Below are 23,344 nucleotides of genomic sequence, written 5' to 3'. Positions count from 1 at the left end.
TTTCTCCCTTTTGGAATGGAATGTGTGTATCCTCTGCCTATCCCATTGTAATTTGGAAGCAGATAACTTACTGCTGTCATGGGTTCATAGATAGAAAGGAAATTTGCTCCACCAGGAAACCTTACCCAGAGTCAATTGATTTGGATGATTTCAGTGATAAGATTTGAACTGGTATTTAGATGATATTGGACTTGGAGTTGATGCTGGAATGGCTGACTTTTGTTGATGACGAGATGGGGTGAATATACTTTGCATGTGGGAAGGATATGAAGTTTTAGGGGCCAGAGGACAGACTATGGGTTGAATTGTGTCCCCCACCCCTCAAAAAGTTATTTTTTGTTTTTGAGACAAGGTCTTGCTATTGCCCAGACTGGAGTGCAGTGGTGCAATCTGGGCTCACTGCAGCCTCGACCTCCTGGGCTCAAGTGATCCTCCTTCCTAGTCTCCCAAGTAGCTGGGACTACAGGCATGCCACCATGCCTGACTCTTTGTATTTTTTTTTGAACAGATGGGGTTTCGCCATGTTGCCCAGGCTGGTCTTGAACTGCTGGACTTAAGCTGTCCATTGCCTTGGCCCCCCAAGTGCTGATATTAGAGGTGTGAGCCACTGCACCTGACCCAAAAAGATATTTTGAAGTCCTAACCCCTACCACCTCTTAATATGGCCTTATTTGGAAACAGGGTCTTTATAGAGGTAATCAAGTTAAAATCAGGTCATTAGGGTGGGCCTTAATCCAGTAACTGGTCCCCTTATAAAAAGGGGAGCACACACATTTGTGTCGATAGACAAAGAGCACCACGTGCTGATGGAAGCAGAGACTGGAGTTATGCTGCCACAAAACCAAGGGATGCTATCAGAAGTTGGAAGAGGCAGCTGGACACAACGCCGTGGAGCACATGTAGTCCCAGCTACTCGGGAGGCTGAGGTGGGAGCCCAGAAGTTTGAGGCCAGCCTGGGCAACATAGTGAGACCCAATTTCTAAACTATAAAAACTAAGTTGGAAGAGGCAAGGAAGGATTCCCTTACAGGTTGCAGGAGCATGGTCCTACTCACACCTTGATTTCAGACTTCTAGCCTCCATAACTGTGAGACAATAAATGTTTTATGACAAGCCACCCAGTTTGTGGTACTTTGTTACAATAGCCCCTATTGTTGGACAGAGTTTTCAAGTTTGGAATTTATAGATGCAACTTAAAACACTCACAGTCTATTTCCACAGGTTAATTCCTAGATATAAATTGCTGGATCAGAGGATATTCAAGATTGTGAAGTTTAAGACAGGGTCTGGTTCTGCCATGAAGCCTGCAGCAGAGTGGTGTGCTCTCAGCTCACTGCAAGCTCTCCCCCAGGCTGAAGCGACCTGCCCACCTCAGCCTCCTGGGTAGCTGGGACCACAGGCATGCACCACCACACCTGGATGATCTTTGTAGTATGTGTAGAAATGGGGTTTTACCATGTTGCCCGGGCTGGTCTCAAATTCCTGAGCTCAAGCGGTCCGCCTACCTCGGCCTCCCAAAGTGCTGGGATCACCATACCCGGTCTATTCTGAGGTTTCTGATTCTGATTTTGAGATTTCAATTCTGAGGTTGTGTTAAGTTGCCCTCTATAGCAAAGTGTTAAATTATCTCCACCGGGCGCGGTGGCTCACACCTGTAATCCCAACACTTTGGGAGGCCCAGGCAGATGGATCACGAGGTCAGGAGATGGAGACCATCCTAGCTAGTATGGTGAAACCCGGTGCCTACTAAACATACAAAAATTTAGCTGGACGTGGTGGCGGGCGCCCGTAGTCCCGGCTACTCGGGAGGCTGAGGCAGGAGAATGGCGGGAACCTGGGAGGCAGAGCTTGCAGTGAGCTGAGATGGCGTGACTACACTCCAGCCTGGGCGACAGAGCAAGACTCTGTCTCAAATAAATAAATAAATAAATAATCTCCAACACCATGTGAGAGACCGTTCCTTAAACTCAGTAGGTTTGATAGTAGGGTTTGTGTTTGTTTTTAATTATCATTAGTTCTGATTTAGGAAATCAAGATGTCCAGCCAAAGATACACTACAAGTTGGTGGAACATTATAGACTTAGATACTGGAAAGATTTAGTTTAGTTTCATTGTTTTTAGATTTGTCTGTGCTCGGTCTCCTAGAGAGTGCTCAACTCAAGCAAGGAGGGAATAACTGTAAATAAAATGTGTCCAAGAATAGATCTGGAAAAACCAATCACAGTGGAAATAAATATTAGCTTTATTAACACTCAAAGTGCCATTCATTTATATTCATTCCATAAGTCCAGAAGGTTACTTAGAGTAAGCCTTTGCACCACAATCTTTCAAAAAAATGAACATGTAAGAAAAAGCAATTTTCATTGTGCTAATTATTGCAGGCCTTCATGCATGTAAACCTAAACAAAATGTGTGCCAACGATATACAAATTTCCATATAAACAAAGTCATTGATCACTAACAAAATATAAACATGGTTTCTTTTATATTAGATTTTTTAAAAAAGCTATTTACCAGCAAGAAAAAACAAGTACCTAGAAATTATAAAACTCAGAAATAGTATACATTTTTACAAGCACAATTTTGAATGACAACACAAAATCAAAATGTGCATGAAATGTGGCACGTACCACACTATATCTGGCTTCTGGTAGGTTTTCCTAATCACACCGGTTCCTTTTAACATCATAAACTTAGTGACATTCGACTTCAACAGTGGACTTTATTCCTAACATGAGTAATTTTACATGGTACCGCATATTTAAAACAAAGTTTTCTTTAATACAACATTGTCTGATTGGAAATTTCATTTCCAATTCTTTTTCTGCCGGTTAGTTAAAACACACAGTACAATATAAAGACACGATGAATGTTTGGACATTTCAAAACCAATTTATAGTCAATTACAAAGAATCACAATATGCCAATATACTGTTTTATAAACCCAATCTGACCTTGCCCAGTGATAGAAGAACTAAAAGTTGAAATATTTGGGGGTAGAATACAGGAAATATTCAAAGACAACAGTAGGACAGGCCAACAGCAACTGGAGATAGAAAAATCTTGACATCTTGAGACAATTTAGTTTCTCACATTTTTCCATAGCTCTGAGAATTCAAAGGCCATTTTTAGCGGTGCGTTTTTGCTACTGCTTAAAACCTATTTTTCCCTTAATTTGCTTTTCACAGAATTCTCTTAAAGAGATTTAATGCTTTTTCTTGCAAGAGTATTTTAATTGGGCTCTAAGTATGATTTGCATTCAATTCTGAAAATACAAATACATTTTGAATGGTTAAAAACAAAATTTAAAAAATACTTTTGATCAGCCAGCTGAAAATATATTCATATAGTAAATAATCTCTCAGAAAGCTTTTATATATATTTAATTATCACAACTAAATAGTACCCTTATAAAACAAGTTCATAAAAATGTAGAAATGAAATGAAAGTAAGAACTTACTGGGATATATACATGTGCCTACAGACAGAAAAAAAATCTCCACACAAACATACATCCCCTGATACACAGAGCATACTTTCAACTTAGTAATGGATTATAATACATTATAAAATTTTCTAATTTCTATTAATGTTGAACTCCTGAGTTCTTCAACAAAGAACCATAGATAAGTATAGTCTGTAAAAGCAAAAAGGTCCATTTAAGTCAGTAATAGCAGTGCAGTAACTGATGGCTACATCTTGAAAGAAGTTAAAACATAAAGACACAGACAGTAGTTCAATGCACGCATTCATGATGCTCATACACTCATCAACAATTATTGGTCAGAGTAGTAAATCAGTGTACAAATTAAACATTTCCAAAAATGTGCAAAAATGTCAATCTTAATAGGAAAAAAACCCTTTGTACATAATTATAAACTGCCCAGCATTCAACTGAGATTAGAAACATTTACAGAGAGAAACCAATAGGTTAAATATAGAGATTTTAATGGCTACATTTAAAAATGTACATTATTATGTCAAAGGGTAAATTTACAAATTGATAATCATAGTTTGCAACAACTCAAAGTTTATTCTCAAATTTATCCAAGTTTACTTTTATTTACAATGAATAAAAAGAACCATGTGAAATGTAAGAGATGTCAGACATTAAAAGTATTTTTGGTATTAACTCTTATAATATTTCAGAATTCAGGGTAGCAAAATTTTAAAACCAATAACAATAGAAAAAATGTAAACCATTTACTAATTAAGATTGCATTAAAACAACTGTTGGTTTTTAAAGAAGTATTTTTATCCTTAGACACTGTACTTTCAATTGAATAGCGTGTATTGCAAGAGTTTGGCACACTTCCTTTTGCCCATAAGCCTCTCCAGCTCAGATGTTTCAACTAATCCTCTTATTCCAGATGGAAAAAATTCTTTGGAAAAGTAAGAATACATCAAATCCATTTTGTATCTATCTAATAGAGTTTAAGATGTAATTTTGTTACTTCTCTCCTCCAAGTAAAGCTAATGCTAAAATCATCACTAGTTACATATGCTTTTGAAAAATAAATTCTAAAAGAATATTTAAAAATAAGTGAACTTAAAAGTGCTTTTTGGTATGGTCATGAATTTTACTGTTCTCAACTGCATTAAGGGATTCAGAAATTAGCTGGGGACAAGTCCTGCACATATAGTAGAAGCAGACACTTCCTTATGTTCCAAAATGTCTATGGCACAAAGCAGACATCAGTCCGGAACTTACTTTTCCTCACAGCTTTGCTGAAATGCCCCTCAAGTCAAACCCAAGTTCATAAATGTTAAGACGCTAGGAAGAAAGTACGCCATCAACCTGAGGCATCAGACGTTAATGTCTGTCTATGTGCATTGGTGGTCAAGTGACATTAACCAGACTGGCACATGTACAAGCTTAAATTCATGTCTACATAGTTCCTCAAAAGTGGAAGTAACTTCTGCATGTCTAAATGCAAACACTGATCACCTGTCCTTTTCCTTGGAAGATATACCAGAATACAAATTCTACTTGTATCTGCTTTATGATTTTTACACTATTAGCTTACAAGTGGACAGAAGTAACAGTGCTAATTATTTTGGCTATGTGTACAGGGAATATAAAAGCTTTGGTTTAAAGTGATTCTGATAATACAGATTGTGTTACAAACAAGAAGTCATCAGGCAGAAGGAACAATGGTACCGATTTAATGCCTTTGCTGTTATTAACAAAAATACCATATGACTGTCAATTAAAATGCACAGTTATAAAAAAATATGAAGAATTCTATGAGACTGTATACAGGCAACAGATAAAATGTATTCTTTTCTTTACTGTAGCTATGACTCCTCCCTCATCTTTCTGAAGCTCAACCTTGAATGCTTACATGACCATTGAAAAAAGAATCTCTAGGCTCCCCCAAGAGCTCATGTCCATCAACAGCTCTGGAAGGTGAGTATGGGGAGATGGGAGGCCAGTACTTCCCACACCTACCATGGGATCCCCTCCAAACCATGGCAGAAGTCAAAGCCAAGCCAAAGACAACTATGAAGCAGGAACAACTGCTTCATAGCATGCTTCCCCTAGCCAACCAAAAAGAGGTATAAGAGAATTTCCTTGTGAATACTTGGTAAGCTAAGGAAGCTTATTTTGATAATATTTGGCAGAATTTCAGCTCCAAAAAGTTCAGGAAGAACTATGTAAAATCAATTACTTTCTATTTAAGAATTATATATAAGATTATTATACATATACACAAATTGAGTTTTAATCTACTTTTAGCAACCAGGAGTATGGCAATTTATAATCAATATCATTATTATACAATCATTTATACTAGCTACTTGTGGAAAATGTACTGGTGTTCCTACCCAAGGATGACTACACTCACTGTATGTCATCAGTAGGTCATACATTTGAGTTGTTCTTCCAAAACCAGAAACTGAGCTAAATCGAACACTCATACCTTTCCCCTTCTTCCTTCCTACCCCTGCCTCCAACTCACCACCACACACACACACACACACACACACACACACACATACAGGCGCACATGCACACACTTCACAGAAAAGTAACTTAGACTATTAGCGAAAATGTTAGCTAAGCATTAAGGACTAGAATCTGCTATCCCTGGATTTCCTACTCACTGTCCTGTCTCATTGCCTTAACATTTGTAAACCATGTGAATGACTTCCTTAGGGCAAAAACAAGTACTGTAACTCTACCATGAAAATCATAACTGAACAATAATAATATACCAAGAACTTGGACAATGCCAATGTGACTGAAAATCAAGTATTCAACCCAGAAAACATTTACATGTCTCTTTAGAACGAGAATACCTCTTTCTACGCTTATTGGGAATTCATGTCTAGTGGAAGCTGCACCGTATCCATCACAGACAAATCCTAATGTTTCTCTCCTAACATTTATTATTTATTTTAAAAAAAAGGAGGTAGAAAAGGGTAGGAGGAGGCAGGCATTAAGAAACATTTAAGGACCAATACACAGTCTAAGGCCAAATGAACTTGTGAAGCCTACTGATTTTGGAAAAAATCTTCATTTTGGTGGGTAACTTGAATTATTAATATAAAATAAAATTAAGGCATACAGAGAAAAGGCACTACTAAAAATTAACAATTGGATTGCTTTTCATTAACATTTAACCAATCTTAAAATTCAAATAAATATGAACATTACATTTGTAAAACAAAGGCCAAACTTAGTAATAAAACAATATGATCTCAAGAAACTGTCCTCTTAGTAATAAAACAATATGATCTCAAGAAACTGTCCTGATCTTAGTATAAATAACATCTTTGACAGAGTTCGATTTCTATCAAATGTTTTGGGTATTTTCACAATTTAGACCAAAATAAAGTATGTTTTCTTTAAAAGAGACACTGGGAGAAAAAAACGAACAAAAAAACACTATTATGGAATAAATGCTCCCCATCACCGGAACTGTTGAGTAGAGGCTGGGTTTTGCAGTAAGAGGGGGTCCTGAGAGAGATGCTCTGTGACCTGGTTGGGGAGGTGATCCCTCCAGTTTGGGGACACTTTTACTCTAATCCCTGTTGTCAATGACATTTCAGTTTATAACAGCCAATGATTACCTAAAATTGCTTTTCCCTTACTTAATAAAAAATAACATTTTAAAACATCATTGCTGAACTTTCAGAGTTAGCATATGCCATAAAGTAAGTAACTGCTTGCCCATGTTCCTCCTAGAGTGTGACCTCCTTAATAAGGATGTTAATTTAGTACCTGACATAGTTACAATTATTGAATAAACAAATGAAGAAGATTCGTTCTATTAAAAAAGACAGATTTGTATATTTAATTGACACCAGGTGATTTTATATCAAGCTATCAGTTCCCAGACTCCAAATAAAATCACTGGCACAGAACCTTGCCATAGACCAAGGAGTCTACATTTGGCTTGGTCATCCTGCTAAACTATTCACATCTGATTTTATTTTCTAAGTGATTTCACATATCTTGTAACAGCTCCATCAGAAATACTACAGAGCAGATCTGACATATATAAGAACTGGAGTAGCAGAAACTGAATCGAAAGAAATAGTTTCATCTTTTTAATGCAGTTTCTATTGGGAATAAGGTAAAGACTCTCAAGTGAAAGCCAATTCAATTTACTCTGAAATTAAGGTTTAAAATTTTCTTTTATAATTCAGCAAATGCATTAATATTTTAATTCCTTATATATATTATATAAAGGTAACTGTGCCTTTTAAAACTTTCTAAGGCAATAGTCATTTTTTTAAGTTAGAAAGATGTTTTGTAAACAAGGAAAAGTGCTGAAAATTTTCAAGATATTCATACTGAAATTTTCAGTCTGTATAATTTTAAATACATTTTAAATAATTACCAACCCATCAAAATTTCCATTAGTCATTATAATATTTTTTAACCCTTTTATTCAATACAACACTTTGTTTGCAATGTAAAAGATCTTATATTTGGTCCAAGCCTAAGTTATGCCACTTTGAATCTCTCAAGGCCTTAAGTAGAAAGATATTTCCTGAAAAGCACATATAAGACTGCTAGTGAATCTTCTCCAGCACCAAAAGTCTGCCACTGTCAAAGCAGAATGCATTTTAAAGGCACAAAGTCAGCAGTCTGACCATTTTCCAGCGTCAGCAAAGAAGCATTACAGTATAGAAGAATCAATTGTGCATTTAAGAAACAAAACACATGTAGAGTTATCTTAAAAAGTTCAAATTGCATTTGTTGATCCATACCATTATTAGAAAGAAGAAAAAAAAAAACGGAGTGTTATATTTAACTTCCCCAATGAAGCTGTTTCCTTTCAAAACTTTCTTTTTTAAATTTACTTTTGGTCTTCCATACCCTCCACCCCCACACCTTCAAGCTTTTTTGTTCTAGTAGTTTTTATATATATTAACTTTTATTGTGGTTTTTGGTATCTTCACAACTTGTTTGAAATAAATTCACATCATATTTTATATAATAACTCTGTAAACTATTTGTCTATTTTTAAGTCTTTACATAAAGAACATTACTTTCCCATAGCTAATAATATTTGTCTTGTAAAGCAAAGGCCTTCCGCAGCAGTGTTAAAGTAGTAGTTTCTTTTCAGGTGCCTTTATTTTCTATAGCATTTAGAAAAGAAAACAGAGACTGAAAAAAAACAGTTTTGCTCTGGGTTCTACAGTCTCACCGGATTTCTCGCTAAAGAGCATTTGTCTTATACTCTGCACTGCTGGTTACCCTGACAGACCAAAAATGAGCCAAAGGAAAAGCACAACTACACAAGACAGGTATGAAGGAAAAGCCCACTGGTCCAGAGACCATGATCTTGCTCAAGTAGAAAAGATGCCCTCATTCATAAAAGATAAAGAAATTATAATAGATCCACACACTTGGGGATTGTTTCTAGAACAAGATTTGGCAGTTGCTTTACCAAGGCAGGGGCACCTCATTCTTGTTCTTCCCTGCAAACTGCTTCAATTTTAAGAGTATGAGAGAAGCATTGACAACTAATTTTGTGCTTTGACTTCTTAGACTAGCTAGTGGAATTTCAAATATTCCTACAGGGAATGCTAGGTAGGACCTTGGCACAGTAAACCAAGACCTACCTAACTTCAGAAACAAAGTATCTTAAAAGAGTCCCTAAATAAGCACATCTTTTGGCAGAAAAGAAGAATACCTGAGTCCCTTATGAATCCCATGAAAGGGATTTTGGGGCCTCCAGGAAGACTATTGTTTTATAGACCTTTAAAAATAAAGTACTTAGCACTTGCTTTAACATGCTGAAAAAAACTGCAAGTGGCCAAATTACTGATATCTTCATGTTTTATAGTAGCACAATTCTATTAAGAGATAGTGGGGCCTTTCCCAGCTGTCTTGTTCCATTTAATAATGTCCTTGCTCTTAGTAGATACATTGTACTAGAAATACCTGGCAGCTTTTTAACCTTCCCATTACTAGTTAAAACTTTGTTTTGATAAGCTTTTTTTTTTTTTTTTTTTTTTTTTCCCCAAAACTATGAATTTTAAGGAAAGAATATATAGAGATGGCTAAGTTCAAAAGGCTTGGTGTTCCAATTCAGTTTGTTCCTAAAAGGAAGAGTTACCTAGGTGGGTGCAATATGCAGCTGGTAAAGTGATTGCTATTTGCTGCTTGTTGAGATCATTCACCCTTGACTTAAGCAGCAGTAGCTGATCTTGTAAAACCCTCAATTTGCATTACATCACTTTCTCTTTGAAATTTCCTTTCCTTTCTTGCATTTACTGCTTTGTAAATAGCTGTTTTCAGTTTGTAACTGGGACTGATCTTTACATCAGGGTTTCTCAACCTCAGCACTTCTGACATTTTGGGCAGGGTAATTCTTTGAGGGGTGAGGTTGCTTTCCTTGTGTATTATAGTCTATTTAGCAGCATCCCTGGCTTCTCCCAATTCATGCCACTAGTATCCTTCCAGTTGTGACAACCAAAAATGTCTGTAAGAATTGCCAAATGCCTAGTGAAATTATCCTCGCTCCACTTTTGGCAACCACTGTTTCACATGATACCTGTTTTTTTGGAGGTGCTTTAGTATTCTGTGATCCTAAGAACAGAGGTTTCATCTCCCGACATAACACATAAATATTACTAATTGAACTCTTCGTTCCTAAGGAATGTTATCTATGGGGAATCAGGAGCTAGAAATAGAAGATGGTATACATGATTTTGATTATTTCTCCATTCCTTTAATTTTGGGACGTCCCCCTCAAGTAAAACAAGTTTAAAATACACTAAACACCTAATTTTTTTCATTATTTCTACTGACCGGCAAATGTAGTCTCTTCTACTGCTCACACATTTGATAAGAGCGATCTCCTTTTGTCTTTTATTTCGATTTGCTCACGACTTGACTTTAAAATAAAAGGTTTTCCGTGTGTGTGTGTGTGTCTGTGTGTTTAAGCAGAAAGCTATCCCTCAAGTTTACAGATTCCAGTAACATGGATCTATTATAGTGTATTTGCTTATTATACTGGTTAGGATTAACAAATAAACATACCTCTCAGAGATGCATATCTTCTATCAAGACTCCTACTGAGCAAAAAGGTTGGTAGACAGAGGTTAGGATCTAAAGAATACAGATATAAGAAGAAACCTATATTCTTTAAGTTGAGTACCTACCCTAAACTAAAGTTTAGGGCTCAACCCCACAAATGAGGATATATTTTAAATACTATCACTAAAAACTACAAATTATACATCATTTTCTTCTCCTTGTTTTCCATGTCTTCCCATCGCCACTGATATGTCAGTGATGAGGGAATGACTCTACAATCTTTAGGTATTCCAAATGATTTGTTTGTACTAAAAAGAGTGACTATGTACTAAAGTGCTTTATCTCTCTGAACCACATCAGTACATTATAAAAATTAAAAAAAAAAGTTTCAAGTTCTTGTAAGGGAAAAAAAGATTAAATATAAAAAATTTAGGTTATTATTATTATTAAACAAATTTAACCAAGAATCAAGAGAAATACTTTCCCTCTTGTCTTTTTTTCTCCCCCATCTCTCTTTTTTTATAAAAAAGAAAAGTGCAGTCAGAGAGAAGGTGAATGAATAGATGGGAGCTAGGTAGAGGCACAGGAGAGGTTACTGGCTGCTAGTGATAATGCACAAACATGTGCCTTAAGAGTTCATCAGCTGAAGGTCTCAGTTTGGCCTCTACAAAAATCCGTTTGAGGAAATCTCGAGTATAGTCTGAGACATGAGGTGGCAGCTTTGGGTTTGTTGGCTGAGTGGCAATTTTAAAGATGGCAGCCATTGCTTCAAATTCAGCCCAAGGCGGCTTTTCAGTTAGCATTTCTACCACAGTACATGCAACACTCCTGAAAAGAAACAAAAAGAAATACATTACACAAACAATAACATGAAAGAAAGCCAGTTAGCTAGAAAATGAGAAACAGGCATTAAGTCCATGTATATTTAAATATGACTTAACTTCAAATTCAAAGCTTCATTAAAAAGTTCTGATTTTGTAAAACTGTAATTTAAACATAAAAATCAATTTAAAACAACAATTTAATGACTATCACTTAATTCAAACGGTTGGGCAAAGAACATTATTCATCTTATTATTTTTGTTTTACATAATTTCTAACCTGACATTAAAAATAATTTTTGTCTTTATCTTACAAAGAATATAAGCATTAGAAATCAATTGCCTTCCGGTGCCTAATGAACGTCTGTTAAAGTCTTTTCTGGGTGGGAAGCAGAAAATGGTCATTTCATGATCTAACTTAAAATTATAAAAGAATTAAAGATTAAATGAATTATAAGACACTGACAACAAAGATGAAGTACTTTTAAAGGTCTTTAGACAAACAAAGTATTTATTTACTTCTGTAATAGCAAAAAGCTTTTTAATGCTGAGGTTTGCTCACGACAAAATCCTTCCTGAAGAATGGAGGACAGGTTCAAGGATTCTAAATATTTAATCAATTATAAGCCTCAATAAGGCATAATTAATACAGTGTTAATCTCTGCAATTCTTACATCCTATTTTGGAAGTACAAAAGATCATTTACATCTGCCTCAGTAATTCAATCCCAGGTGGAAATACATAAGGCAGCAGATGGTTTTCAAGCAAACTTCACATCAAAACCTACCAGATGTCCGCTTTTCTTCCATAGCCTTCTCCACTGATGACTTCAGGGCTCATCCAGTATGGTGTGCCCGTGACAGACTTCATTCCTGTCCCTGAGAGACAGATGGTCTGAAGCCGTTTGCTGGCCCCAAAATCTCCTAGTTTGACATTGCCTGTTGAATCTCTCAGGATATTTGCCCCTAAAAACAAGAAATTGCCTCATTTCATTAATTTTATTGGCTGTCTGGAATACAGTATAAAAGAACAATGGCACAGAATTACTTCATAGACTCTTCTATTTGTCCCCAAAGTTAGGCTGCTTTTCATCTTCTGGCAGTAGCTGGCATAATGCTAGTCACACAGGTGGTGCTCATTAAGGATTTGCTGCAAGAACACTACATTTTTAGGTCAGCTGTGTGTTTAGGACTTAGGACATTTCTACTGAAAAGGACTGGTGCAGGTTGGAGGTGAGGGTGATGAGGAGGAGAAAGGCGAAAAGGGCTAAGAATGAAGCTCAGTGAAGGACCAAGAACGCCCCCAGTTTCTCTGTCAGAAAGCAGGAAGCCCATGGCTGAAACTTATTTCCCTGAGAAGCCAGCCTTTTCTCAGAAACCTCCTTAGGGTGCTTCATAATCAAAAGCATTTCTCCCTCTATTACTTAAATTTAGTTACCTTGTATTTTAGAGTTTTCTTAATATTGAATCTTGCTTTATATTAATTTTACATCTCAATTTTTAATATTTTAAATGTCAGATAGGCAGGCTTTGAGCTTTTCATTTAAAATTTCATTAGCTTTTATAATAAACTTTTTAGATAGCTTCAGATTTACAGAATTATTGCAAAGATAGTATAGAGAGTTCCCATATAACCCCACACCCAGTTTCTCTATTACTAATAGTATGGTACATTTGCCACAATTAATAAACCAATACTGAAATATTATTAACCAAGTTCATACTTTGCTTAGATTTCCTCAGTTTTTCCCTAATACCCTTTTTCTGGATCCAGGATCCTAACCAGGATCCCAAGCCATATTTAGTCATCATGTCCCCTCAGGCTCCTCTTAGGGGGGATACTTTCTCAAATTTTCCTTGTTTTTGATGACACGTGTTTTTCTGAGGCGTACTGGGGTCAGGTTTTCCCTAATTGAGGGACCAGTAGAATGTCCCTCAATTAGGATTTGTCCCATGTTCTCATAATGGGGTTGTAAGTTTTTTGGGGGAAGACCACAGGTAAACTGCCATTCTCATCATATGATATTAAAGGCACATACTGTCAACACCATTGTTGATGCTGACCTTGATCACCTGGCTTGAGATAGTGTTTGTCAGGTTCTCCACTGTGAAGTCATTGTCCCCCACCCTTTCCATACTTTGGAAGACATTTGCCACACACAGCCCACAATTAAGGAGTAAAGAGTTATGCTCCAGGCTGAGTAGCTACATAAATTTGGAGTTATGCTGCAGAAGAGATTTGTCTCCCCTCTCCCACATATTTATTAAATCATTCATTTACATCACTATGAACATGGATATTTGTTTTATACACTGGGTTAAAATCCAGTACTGCTTTATTCTCCTGCTATTTATCAGTTTCAGCCACTGGAGCTTCTTTCCACTGGCTCTGTGTCCCTTTGCCATACCCCCATCATTGTATTCTTGCTTTTGTTTTTGAGCACTTTCTTGCTTTCTGGCACTCAAAGATGCTCCAGGCTCATCTTGTATATTTCCTGCACCAGTCCTAAAATCAGCCATTTCTCAAGGAGGCCTAGTTCCTTTCAGTGGAGAATAGTATAAAAAAACAAGATCATCGGCCAGGTGCAGTGGCACACACATGTAATCCTAGCACTTTGGGAGGCAAAGGCGGGTGGATTGCATGAGCTCAGGAATTCGAGGTCAGCCTAAGCAATGTGGTGAAACCTCATCTCTACAAAAAATACAAAAAAATTAGCTGGGCATGGTAGTGTGAGCCTGCAGTCCCAGCTACTTGGGGGCTGAGGCTAAAGGATCACTTGAGCCCAGAGAGCTGAGGCTGCAGTGAACTGAGTTCATGCCACTGCACTCCCACCTGGGTGATAAAGTGAGACTCTGTCTCAAAAAAACAAAAACAAAAACAAAAAACCAGAACAAAACAAAACAAAAAAACCAAGCTATGGGCACTAGGCTAATTTGTTTTTTATTCTCTATTTTCACTCTTATCATTTTAAAAACTCTATTTTTTCTGGGATTATAAATCTAGTTTCTGTCTTTTATAAATCATTTCGCTTCTAATTTTTCTCCACATAACCTTCGTTACTTTGGACCTTCCCATTTTTAACTTTTTCTTTACCTATTCTTAAATAAGCCATTTATTTTATTATCTAATTTTAATTATTTTAATTTTAAAATTTTACTTCATTTCTTATTTTTAAGTCTTCCATAACCTTAACCATATTTTATATTACAAACATACTCATTTTCTTGGTTCTCTTACCCTTTTCTGAAAAAATGATCTCTAAGAAGGAGAGTGAATAATGGAGAAAAGCTACTTTACGGACTGGAGAGGATAAAGAGACCCCACCCCTATCATGGGGCTTCTGTACCTGTCTTTCTGTTCTCCCAGCAAATTCCCCAGTCTAGTCAATGATGGTTCCCTAAAGCCTCTCTCCAGAGGACAGTCCAGAGTTCATTCTCTGCACACTTTAAGTGTAAACATGCCATGACATTAGTGATCTTCTAAAAGAGCACTGTCTAACATTTCCTACCATCCAATACTTTAAGAAAGACTGTCAAAAAAGCCACCATCTCTAGAATACGTAACCAGTGGAAGGACAACAAAGCCCATTTTTTACTGGCTACAAGCAGGGCTCTGATTGGGGAAGGAACAGTCCAAGGCAGGTCACAGACAGGGGAAGCTGTCTCTGGGGAGGAATCACCAATGTAGAACCAATGCTTACCCAGAAGAAGGGCTGAAGAGAAAATGGGTAGCCAGGCTCCAGCATAAGTTTCTAAAAACTTATTTTGGATGTGTCAAAAGTAAGTTATTAAGGAGACTTTTCAGACATACACAAAGGTAGAGCAGCATGCTCAGCCACCACCCAGCCTCAACATCCATCTGGACGACCCTGCCCCAGCCACACTGCCAACCACTCCTCCTCCCCTCTCTAGGATTTGAAGCATATTCAAGATGTCATGATAAACAACTGGTTCAGTACATATCTTTCAAAGATAAGGGCTCTTATCACACCCAAGAGGATGAACAATAACTTCTTAATATTATCAAATATATAGTCAGTATTCAATTTGTTACATTAAAAAAACTAGAATCCAAATGAAGTCCATATATTGGGAGTCACTGATACATCTTCTAAGTCTTTCCTAAAGTTCCCTCCAATCTCCTTTTCTTTTTTCTTTGCAACTTATGAAGAAACTAAGTTGTCTGCCTATAGCTTTCTCATGGTCTAGATTTTGCTGACTGCATCCCAAAGAATCATTTTAACACGCTCATCTGTCCTATATGTATATTACAGAATTCCGTAACCGAATTTGGAGGCTTGATCAGATTCAGGTTCAATTTCTGGGGAACTGAGGAACAAAACTAGATAGATAATGTTGTATTCTAGACAATCTCTATTTAAGTGATATCAGCAGCTATTAATGTTTAATGCCAATATCTGTTCATTATTCTTTCTTCGCTTCTTAGCCAAAATACTTCTATGAAGATAAGTTTCCTTTCATCCATTATTTGGTCTTCAGTGGTCTAGTTTGTAATACAAACACAACAAAAACAAAGGCAGAAGAGAGCAACTAGTTTTTGAAATAGTGAGTTGGTTCCCTAGCAACATAATCAATTCATTTTCATCCTAGGTTTCATTATGACTTCATGGGTCTAAACTGAAAACCAATCATCTTCCTTTTCTGTTACGATTTAAAAGTTGCTCATGGAAATTTGAGAAATACAGAAAAAGTATATAGGAGCCTGGCAACATAGCAATACCCTATCTCTACAAAAAAAAAAAGAAAAAATTTTTATTAACTGGGCATGGTGGTGTGTGCCTGTAGTCTCAGCTACTCGGGAGGCTGAGGTGAGAGGATTGGCTTGAACTCAAGAGGTTGAAGCTTCAGTGAGCCATGATAGCACCACTTCACTCTAGCCTGGGTGGCAGACGGAGACCCTGACTCAAAAAAAAAAAAAAAAAAAAAAACAAACAAAGGTGGGGCGCGGTGGCTCACACCTGTAATCCCAGCACTTTGGGAGGCCAAGGCGGGCGGATCACCTGAGGTCGTCAGTTTGAGACCAGCCTGACCAACATGGAGAAACCCCATCTCTACTAAAAATACAAAATGAGCCGGGTGTGATGGCTCATGCCAGTAATCCCAGCTACTAGCGAGGCTGAGGCAAGAGAATCGCTTGAACCCGCGGTGAAGGCGGAGGTTGCAGTGAGCCGAGATCGCACCACTGCACTCCAGCCCTGGGCAACAAGAGCAAAACTTCATCTAATAAAAAAAAAAAAAAAAAGACCATCACTCATCCTGCCACTTGATGATAACCACCATCAATCATATGGAAATCTTCCTTCTAGGTCATACTTGAATTTTACAAACTTAAGATCATATTGCACACATCCAATTTTATATTTTATTTATTCTCTTATCAATACATTTGCCCTGTGCTTTAAAATCAGCTTACTTCCAACCTCCTCATTTGACCAGGATGGCTCCTCACTTCTGGCAAAGTTTGAAGAAGATCCACTCAGTGGGTAGCTCCGTCAGCTCCTTTGCCTTGCCTCATTGTGAGGGCTAACGAGAAGCTGGCTTGAATGGACATTATTCATAACTGAATAACCTCTCTATGAGGTTCTTTAAGCTATCAGGTTTCATACTTAACGACTGAGGTCTGCCTAAGATGCGTAGATCATGAGCAATGTACCCATCTTTTCAGACTTACTCTAAGTCCCATTCTAGCATATGTGATCTGGCTTAGGCATTCTGCATTCGACTCCATCACCAGAACTGGTTAGGAATGTTCTCGTTGGTCTGAATATGGCCATAATTAGGATGTGCCACACCTCAAAGGGGAAGTGAAAGCCTGGGAGCTCATCAGAGTCCCCAGCAAGATCAATGAATGGTATCTTTATACACGCAAATACAAATGTGTACACATACATATTTACAGTAATGCATTGCTTAATGATAGGGATGCATTCTGAAAAATGCATTGTTAGGCAATTTTGTCATTATGCAAACATCATAGTGTTTTTACACAAACCTAAATGGTATAACCTACTACACACCTAGTCTATATGGTATAGCCACTGTTGTATATCTGGTCCATAATGACGTGGAAACATCATTATGTGGCACATTACTGTTTATTAACAAATGGGATCTCACTACATTAGGCCGGACTTGAACTCCTGGGTTCAAGCGATCCTCCTGCCTCAGCCTCCCAGGTAGCTGGGACTACAGTCATGCACCATCATGCCGCTATTCATTATTTTTATTTGTATTGATTGTTTATAAAGTGATGTCTAAATTTGGGGCTACAACCTACCTTTACAGGACCAAACTTCCAGGTATGTTTTGTAGTATAGATTTTGAAGCATTCTTAAATTGTACTTATCCCCACCACTTGCTTTTGTGTGACTTCACGCATCTACCTACATCCTTTATCCCTGAAAACGGTTGAGTTTTTGAGTTTTAATGTCAGTTTGACATAGTTGGAGTTCATCAGAGCTCAGTTTGGGGTTCTTTTCTCCCCCACTCTTCCTTCTTTTCCTAGCTAGTGACATCCATTCCTCCTAGCTTAAATTTGATCTCAAGATAAAGTATGTCATCATAGCTAACTTTTAAGAGCTTTTTAGGTATCAGGCACTACTTTAAGCATATTGCATGCATTAACTCATTTACTCCTTTAGAGAATCCTATGAGCTGGATACTATTATCTCCATCATTTAAGAAAGAGGAACTGAGAGACAGTAACTTGTCCAAGGTCACACAGTGTGGATAAAGCCCAAATCTGAATCAGGCCACCTGGCGGCAGGGCTCCTACTCTTGGCCAGCCTATCCTAATGCCTATGTAACATGTATGAAACATGATCTCACTTGTATGGTCTCTTAAACTTTACTGATTCTGTGAGCCCCCACAGTAGAGCTACCCATTTGGGGAGACAGGACTGGTGTGATAAAACACTGATGCAGTTCACAAGAAAGCAAGAGAACTGTTTCCCTGTTTCAGAGATAGATGAATTAATGTTAAATGTCTTATCCACATCACTTGTTTCATTCACATTCACAAAGAACTGTCTATTTAAAATAGAAAATACCTCATTACTTACCTTTGATATCTCTATGGACAATCATATTACTATGCAAATAATGGACACCCTCCAGAATCTGACGGGTGTATTTCCTAGTCACATTCTCAGTAAGAGCGCCATATGCTTTTAATTGGTCCTTAATTGAACCCTAGGAGAAAACAACAACAAAAACTACTGTATATGGTTTGAAATGAAAACTGCTATTAAATCTTTATTGGTAAAGAGGGCAGGAATTCTCATCTCACTCGTCTAAGCATGTCCTACTTGAATTTTATTTATTTTGTTCTTATTCTGTTTTTAAAGTATTTTATTGACATCTGCTGATTTTCTCAGGAAAAGGAATGGGTATAACTAGAAAGAACATATATGAGATTTTAAAGTTTTTTCTTTATATAAGAAAAAACTCAACACTCAAGTTCGAAACATGAGAACATACACAAAAGGAGAACTTCAGATTTTCTCAAGTGTTGTTTAGGGCAGGATAAGGTGCCATCTCTGAGAAAGCTGAATCAGCCTGAAGTGAGGCATAGGTATTTGAATTTTGAAAAAGCTTCCCTAGTGATTCCAATGTACAAGTTTGATTAATCATCCCTTTAAAAGACAGAAATAAAATGCTTCCTGAGGGACAAATCTCTTTTTTGATAGGAAAATACATCCGAATGTTTCTGCCTTTCCTTGAATTTTGGTAAACGGTGTACTCTGTCATATGAAAGTAAATCCTTGGATTTTACAGATTTAACCATTTGTCCTTTCCACTGTTTATGAGCCATCCTTGGAGGGAGAGCATTTTGCAATTCTGTGGACCCAAACTTGTAAATCACACATATGGAAAGGAGCAAGGGTGCCCAGTCAACTACTGACACCTACAGTTTAGCATGGCTTGTTTGTTCAGTCTACTGTGTCTCTACCTGTAGGATTATACAGAAGAGGCCAGGCACAGTAGCTTATGCCTATAATCCCAGCACTTTGGGAGGCTGAGGAAGGCAGATCACCTGAGGTCAGGAGTTCAAGACCAGCCTGGCCAACAGGGTGAAACCTCATGTCTATTAAAAATACAAAAATTACACAGGTATCGGCCGGGCATTGTGACTCATGCTTGTAATCCCATCACTTTGGGAGGCTGAGGCAGGTGGATCACCTGAGGTCAGGAGTTCAAGACCAGCCTGGCCAACAGGGTGAAACCCCGTCTCTACTAAAAATACAAAAAATTAGCTGGGCGTGGTGGCGGGTGCCTGTAACCCAGCTACTCAGGAGGCTGAGGCAGGAGAAATGATTTAATTCGGGAGGCAGAGGTTAAAGTGAGTCGAGATCGCACCACTACACTCCAGCCTAGGCAACAAAGCGAGACTCCATCTCAAAAAATAAAAATTATGGCTGGGAGCAGTGGTTCATGCCTGTAATCCCAGCACTTTGGGAGGCTGAAGCAGGTGCATCACCTGAGGTCAGCAGTTTGAAACCAGCCTGGCCAACACGGTGAAACCCCATCTTTACTAAAAATACAAAAATTAGCTGGGTGTGCTGGTGTGCACCTGTAATCCCAGCTACACGGGAGGCTGAGGCAGGAGAATTGCTTGAACTGGGAGGCAGAGGTTGCAGTGAGCTGAGATCATGCCATTGCCCAGCCTGGGCAACAAGAGCAAAACTCCATCTCAAAAATAAATAAATAAAATAAAAATTATGGAAATACATGTATTTTTAAACGAGTAAACATATCAATCACCACCTTGAAAATCATTAATACTAGATGTACTCTATTAAAAAAATAAAATATACATAATGACAGATGTCACAAATCACATTTTATAACTCCTAATGAAATTATAGACTCTAGTGATGACTATCAGTGCTAAAAACATTAGGTGGATGGTTGAAAAGGAACGGGCTATTCATATGTGCCACTGCTATATCTCATATTACTTTCTGGTCTGCAGGAAAAAACAAAACTTTACAGTGCAGGAATCAATATGTCAATCACCCTCATCTAATGATTGGTCTTTGCATTGCTACAGTGGAATAACCAGAATAATCAGAAACTGGCTCCTGATAGGATGCATAGCTTCATCTATGATGTATCAAATTTGAATGTGAATCTAATTTAGACCTTAGATCTAACTTGGAGTTTATAATAAAAAAAGGGATAAAAGGACAAATTAAAATCCACATGCTCATTTCGGCAGCACATACACTAAAATTAGAATGATACAGAGAAGATTAGCACAGCCCCTGCGCAAGGATGACATGGAAATTTGTGAAGCATTCCATATAACTAAAAACATAAAAAATTTAAAACAAAAAAACAAAATCCACAAGAATGCAATTAGAGAAATCCATGAGTTTTTTGGGTTTTTTTTTTGCAAATTCTTCCAGATCCTGAGAGTGAAGACTCTTAATAGGCTATCTTCCTCTCTTTGTCAAATCTGTATCATGTACAAACTGACTGCTCTAGATAGTAATCCTAGCACTTTGGGAGGCCAAGGCAGAAGAATCACTGAGTTTGAAACCAGCCTAGGTAGCAGAGTCAGACCTTGCCTCTCTTTCTTTTTAAGAATTATAAAAAATTGTTTAAAAAGACAGAGATAATTAAGGAGCATACAATTAAATGTAATGTATCATCCTAGACTGAAACTTGGTGTGAATATATCAGCTATAATGGGCATTTTAGGGCATTTAAGGAAATCTCAAGATAGACTGTTAAGATGTCTGTAACCTACTTTAGAATACTTTAGCATTAATGAGTTAAAAAATACAAAGACAGATGAAGAGGACAGAAAATATAACCCAGCTCTAAATTAAAACGCTTTCAAAATGTCTTTAACTAGGGTTAACATTTTATAATCTACGTTTTTTTGTCTTTCTTTTATTAACTATAATTTTAAATGGAATGTGCATTTTCAAAAAGATGTACTAACTTACCCCTGGCATATATTCCATAAATATGGAAAGCGTTTTCTCCTGGGGATCCCTCAAACAGCCATAATACTGAACAATTCGCTCATGCAGCAAGTTTTTCAGCAACTGAATTTCACATTCAAGTGCGTTTACTTCCTGAAAGAGAGAATTCATTGTTAAGTCTTCAACAATGTCAGTAAAAGCAAAAAATTCTAACTTCATGGACCATTAAGGTGATTTCATTCTGAAAATTTTAGTTCCCAGTAACAAATATCTGAAAGTCTCTAACCAATAACTTTTTAAACAGTCCTTGATGATATGCTAAAGCAACACTGAATCAGATTAATATTATAACTGAAGTACTAAAAAAGAAAAATACATATTAAAAAGTAGATAAATATTATCTAATCTGTTTTACAAATAATTTATACTAAAGAAAACTGTACTTTTTTGTAAAAATGCTTCTTATTTAGAATGGAAGGGGCTTAATGTTAAAAGAATAATAATAAATAAAGTTTCTTATAATGTGACAAAGTAAATGTGTGCAGTGATTTTTACCTTGCTGGTCTCAGGACTATCAGGATCAAACTGAACTTGCTTAACAGCCAATTCTCTTCCTGTATCAACATCATAACAGAGGTAGACCCTTCCAAAGGCTCCTTGGCCAAGCAGTTTTCCCAATCTCCAGTTGGTTGGAGCCCGAGGTGCTGAAAAAGAACACTTTCTTAAAGTGAAATATCAAACAGCACACAAATGGTTAATAACTAAATGAACATACTGCATTAGTGACATCCTCCATTGAATGTGCTTGGATATAAGGGAAAATTACGATTATCCAAATTCACATAGGTACCGTCTTTCAAAATTTTCTCTTTCATCCGTTTTCTACAAATCCTAAACCAAAAAAAGATTCATATCCCAAGAGTCATTTTTTTCTGAAATTGTTTTCCTAATGACACGTGACAGCATCTTTCTTTCATTCAATCTAAGATGCCAAAGACTGTAAGATACACCATTTCTAATCTTCACTGCAGTAATATTTGTACTTAGTTTTTCAGCCTCCACCTACAATGTAGAAAGCTGGAAAAAGTATCAATCCCATACAAACAAGAGAAATCCGGGTAATCTACAAAATTTAACTTTTATTGAACACATATCAAAAAGCTAAGATTGCAGGGCAACCAACTAACCTGAAATCGAAGGAAAAAGTGGCATCTCCAAGGAGAGACAGAACAGAAGCACTGACGCACTTATGGCAAAGCACAGAGAAAGACCCACACAAGCAGGGAAGAATTCACCTCCATTTTAAACAAATGTGGGCTGGCATAAGAGTACTGAACCCGGGCCGGGCGCGGTGGCTCAAGCCTGTAATCCCAGCACTTTGGGAGGCCGAGATGGGAGGATCACGAGGTCAGGAGATCAAGACCATCCTGGCTAACACGCTGAAACCCCGTCTCCACTAAAAAATACAAAAAAAAATTAGCCGGGCGAAGTGGTGGGCGCCTGTAGTCCCAGCTACTCGGGAGGCTGAGGCAGGAGAATGGCGTGAATCCAGGAGGCAGAGCTTGCAGTGAGCTGAGATCCGGCCACTGCACTCCAGCCTGGGCGACAGAGCGAGACTCCGTCTCAAAAAAAAAAAAAAAAAAAAAAAAAAAAAAGAGTATTGAACGCTTGGGAGATCCAGACACAGGTGAGCTCACACCTGCTCAAAGTCTTTTCTGTGGAACTCTACCATGCACTCACAGGGGCAGGAGACACCAGGGAAAGCCTCCCTTGGTAGTCAAGGCCTGGAGAAGGGGAATGGCCCACTGCTGTGAGAAATGCAGAAAGCCCTTCCACACCCCTCTCCCCTAAGAAACAAGAGCCTTCAGCTGCTGGAGAAAGCCAGAAAACCCTGTCACCCCTGCGTTACAGGTAAAGACCTACTAAGACTAGGGAAACGAGAAAGAAAGAAAACAAACAAACAAACTCTACCCCTGACAGAGAAGCTGGAAACCTTCTGTGACCCTGACCATTAGAGCACTCCTACTCCTGGAAGATGGGTAAGCCCATATCTGAGAACAGAGGAGAT

General features: G+C 37.6%; 1 protein-coding gene and 1 non-coding gene across 2 annotated transcripts in view; one reads left to right on the top strand and one right to left on the bottom strand.

Annotated features, from left to right (window-relative positions):
- Nucleotides 1-2,217: 2,217 nt before the first annotated feature.
- MAP3K2 (mitogen-activated protein kinase kinase kinase 2) overlaps nucleotides 2,218-23,344 on the bottom strand; it is a 90,603-nt gene continuing 69,476 nt past the window's right edge. Inside the window, exons 13-17 of the mRNA XM_007964615.3 lie at nucleotides 21,832-21,980; nucleotides 21,298-21,429; nucleotides 18,403-18,532; nucleotides 12,109-12,286; nucleotides 2,218-11,328 (exon numbers count right to left, since the gene is read on the bottom strand). Of these exons, the coding sequence (XP_007962806.1) occupies nucleotides 11,103-11,328; nucleotides 12,109-12,286; nucleotides 18,403-18,532; nucleotides 21,298-21,429; nucleotides 21,832-21,980 (815 nt within the window). The 3' untranslated portion in view covers nucleotides 2,218-11,102. The remainder of the gene's footprint in view (nucleotides 11,329-12,108; nucleotides 12,287-18,402; nucleotides 18,533-21,297; nucleotides 21,430-21,831; nucleotides 21,981-23,344) is intronic.
- On the top strand, nucleotides 20,546-20,652 carry LOC119620590 (U6 spliceosomal RNA). The gene has a single exon (XR_005237081.1). It is a non-coding gene; the product is annotated as a U6 spliceosomal RNA (small nuclear RNA).

The sequence above is a fragment of the Chlorocebus sabaeus genome, chromosome 10 (genome assembly GCF_047675955.1).
Source record: "Chlorocebus sabaeus isolate Y175 chromosome 10, mChlSab1.0.hap1, whole genome shotgun sequence".
Lineage (NCBI taxonomy): Eukaryota > Metazoa > Chordata > Mammalia > Primates > Cercopithecidae > Chlorocebus > Chlorocebus sabaeus.
Note: the sequence above shows the minus strand (reverse complement) of the source record. Positions and strands in the feature narration are given on the sequence as shown.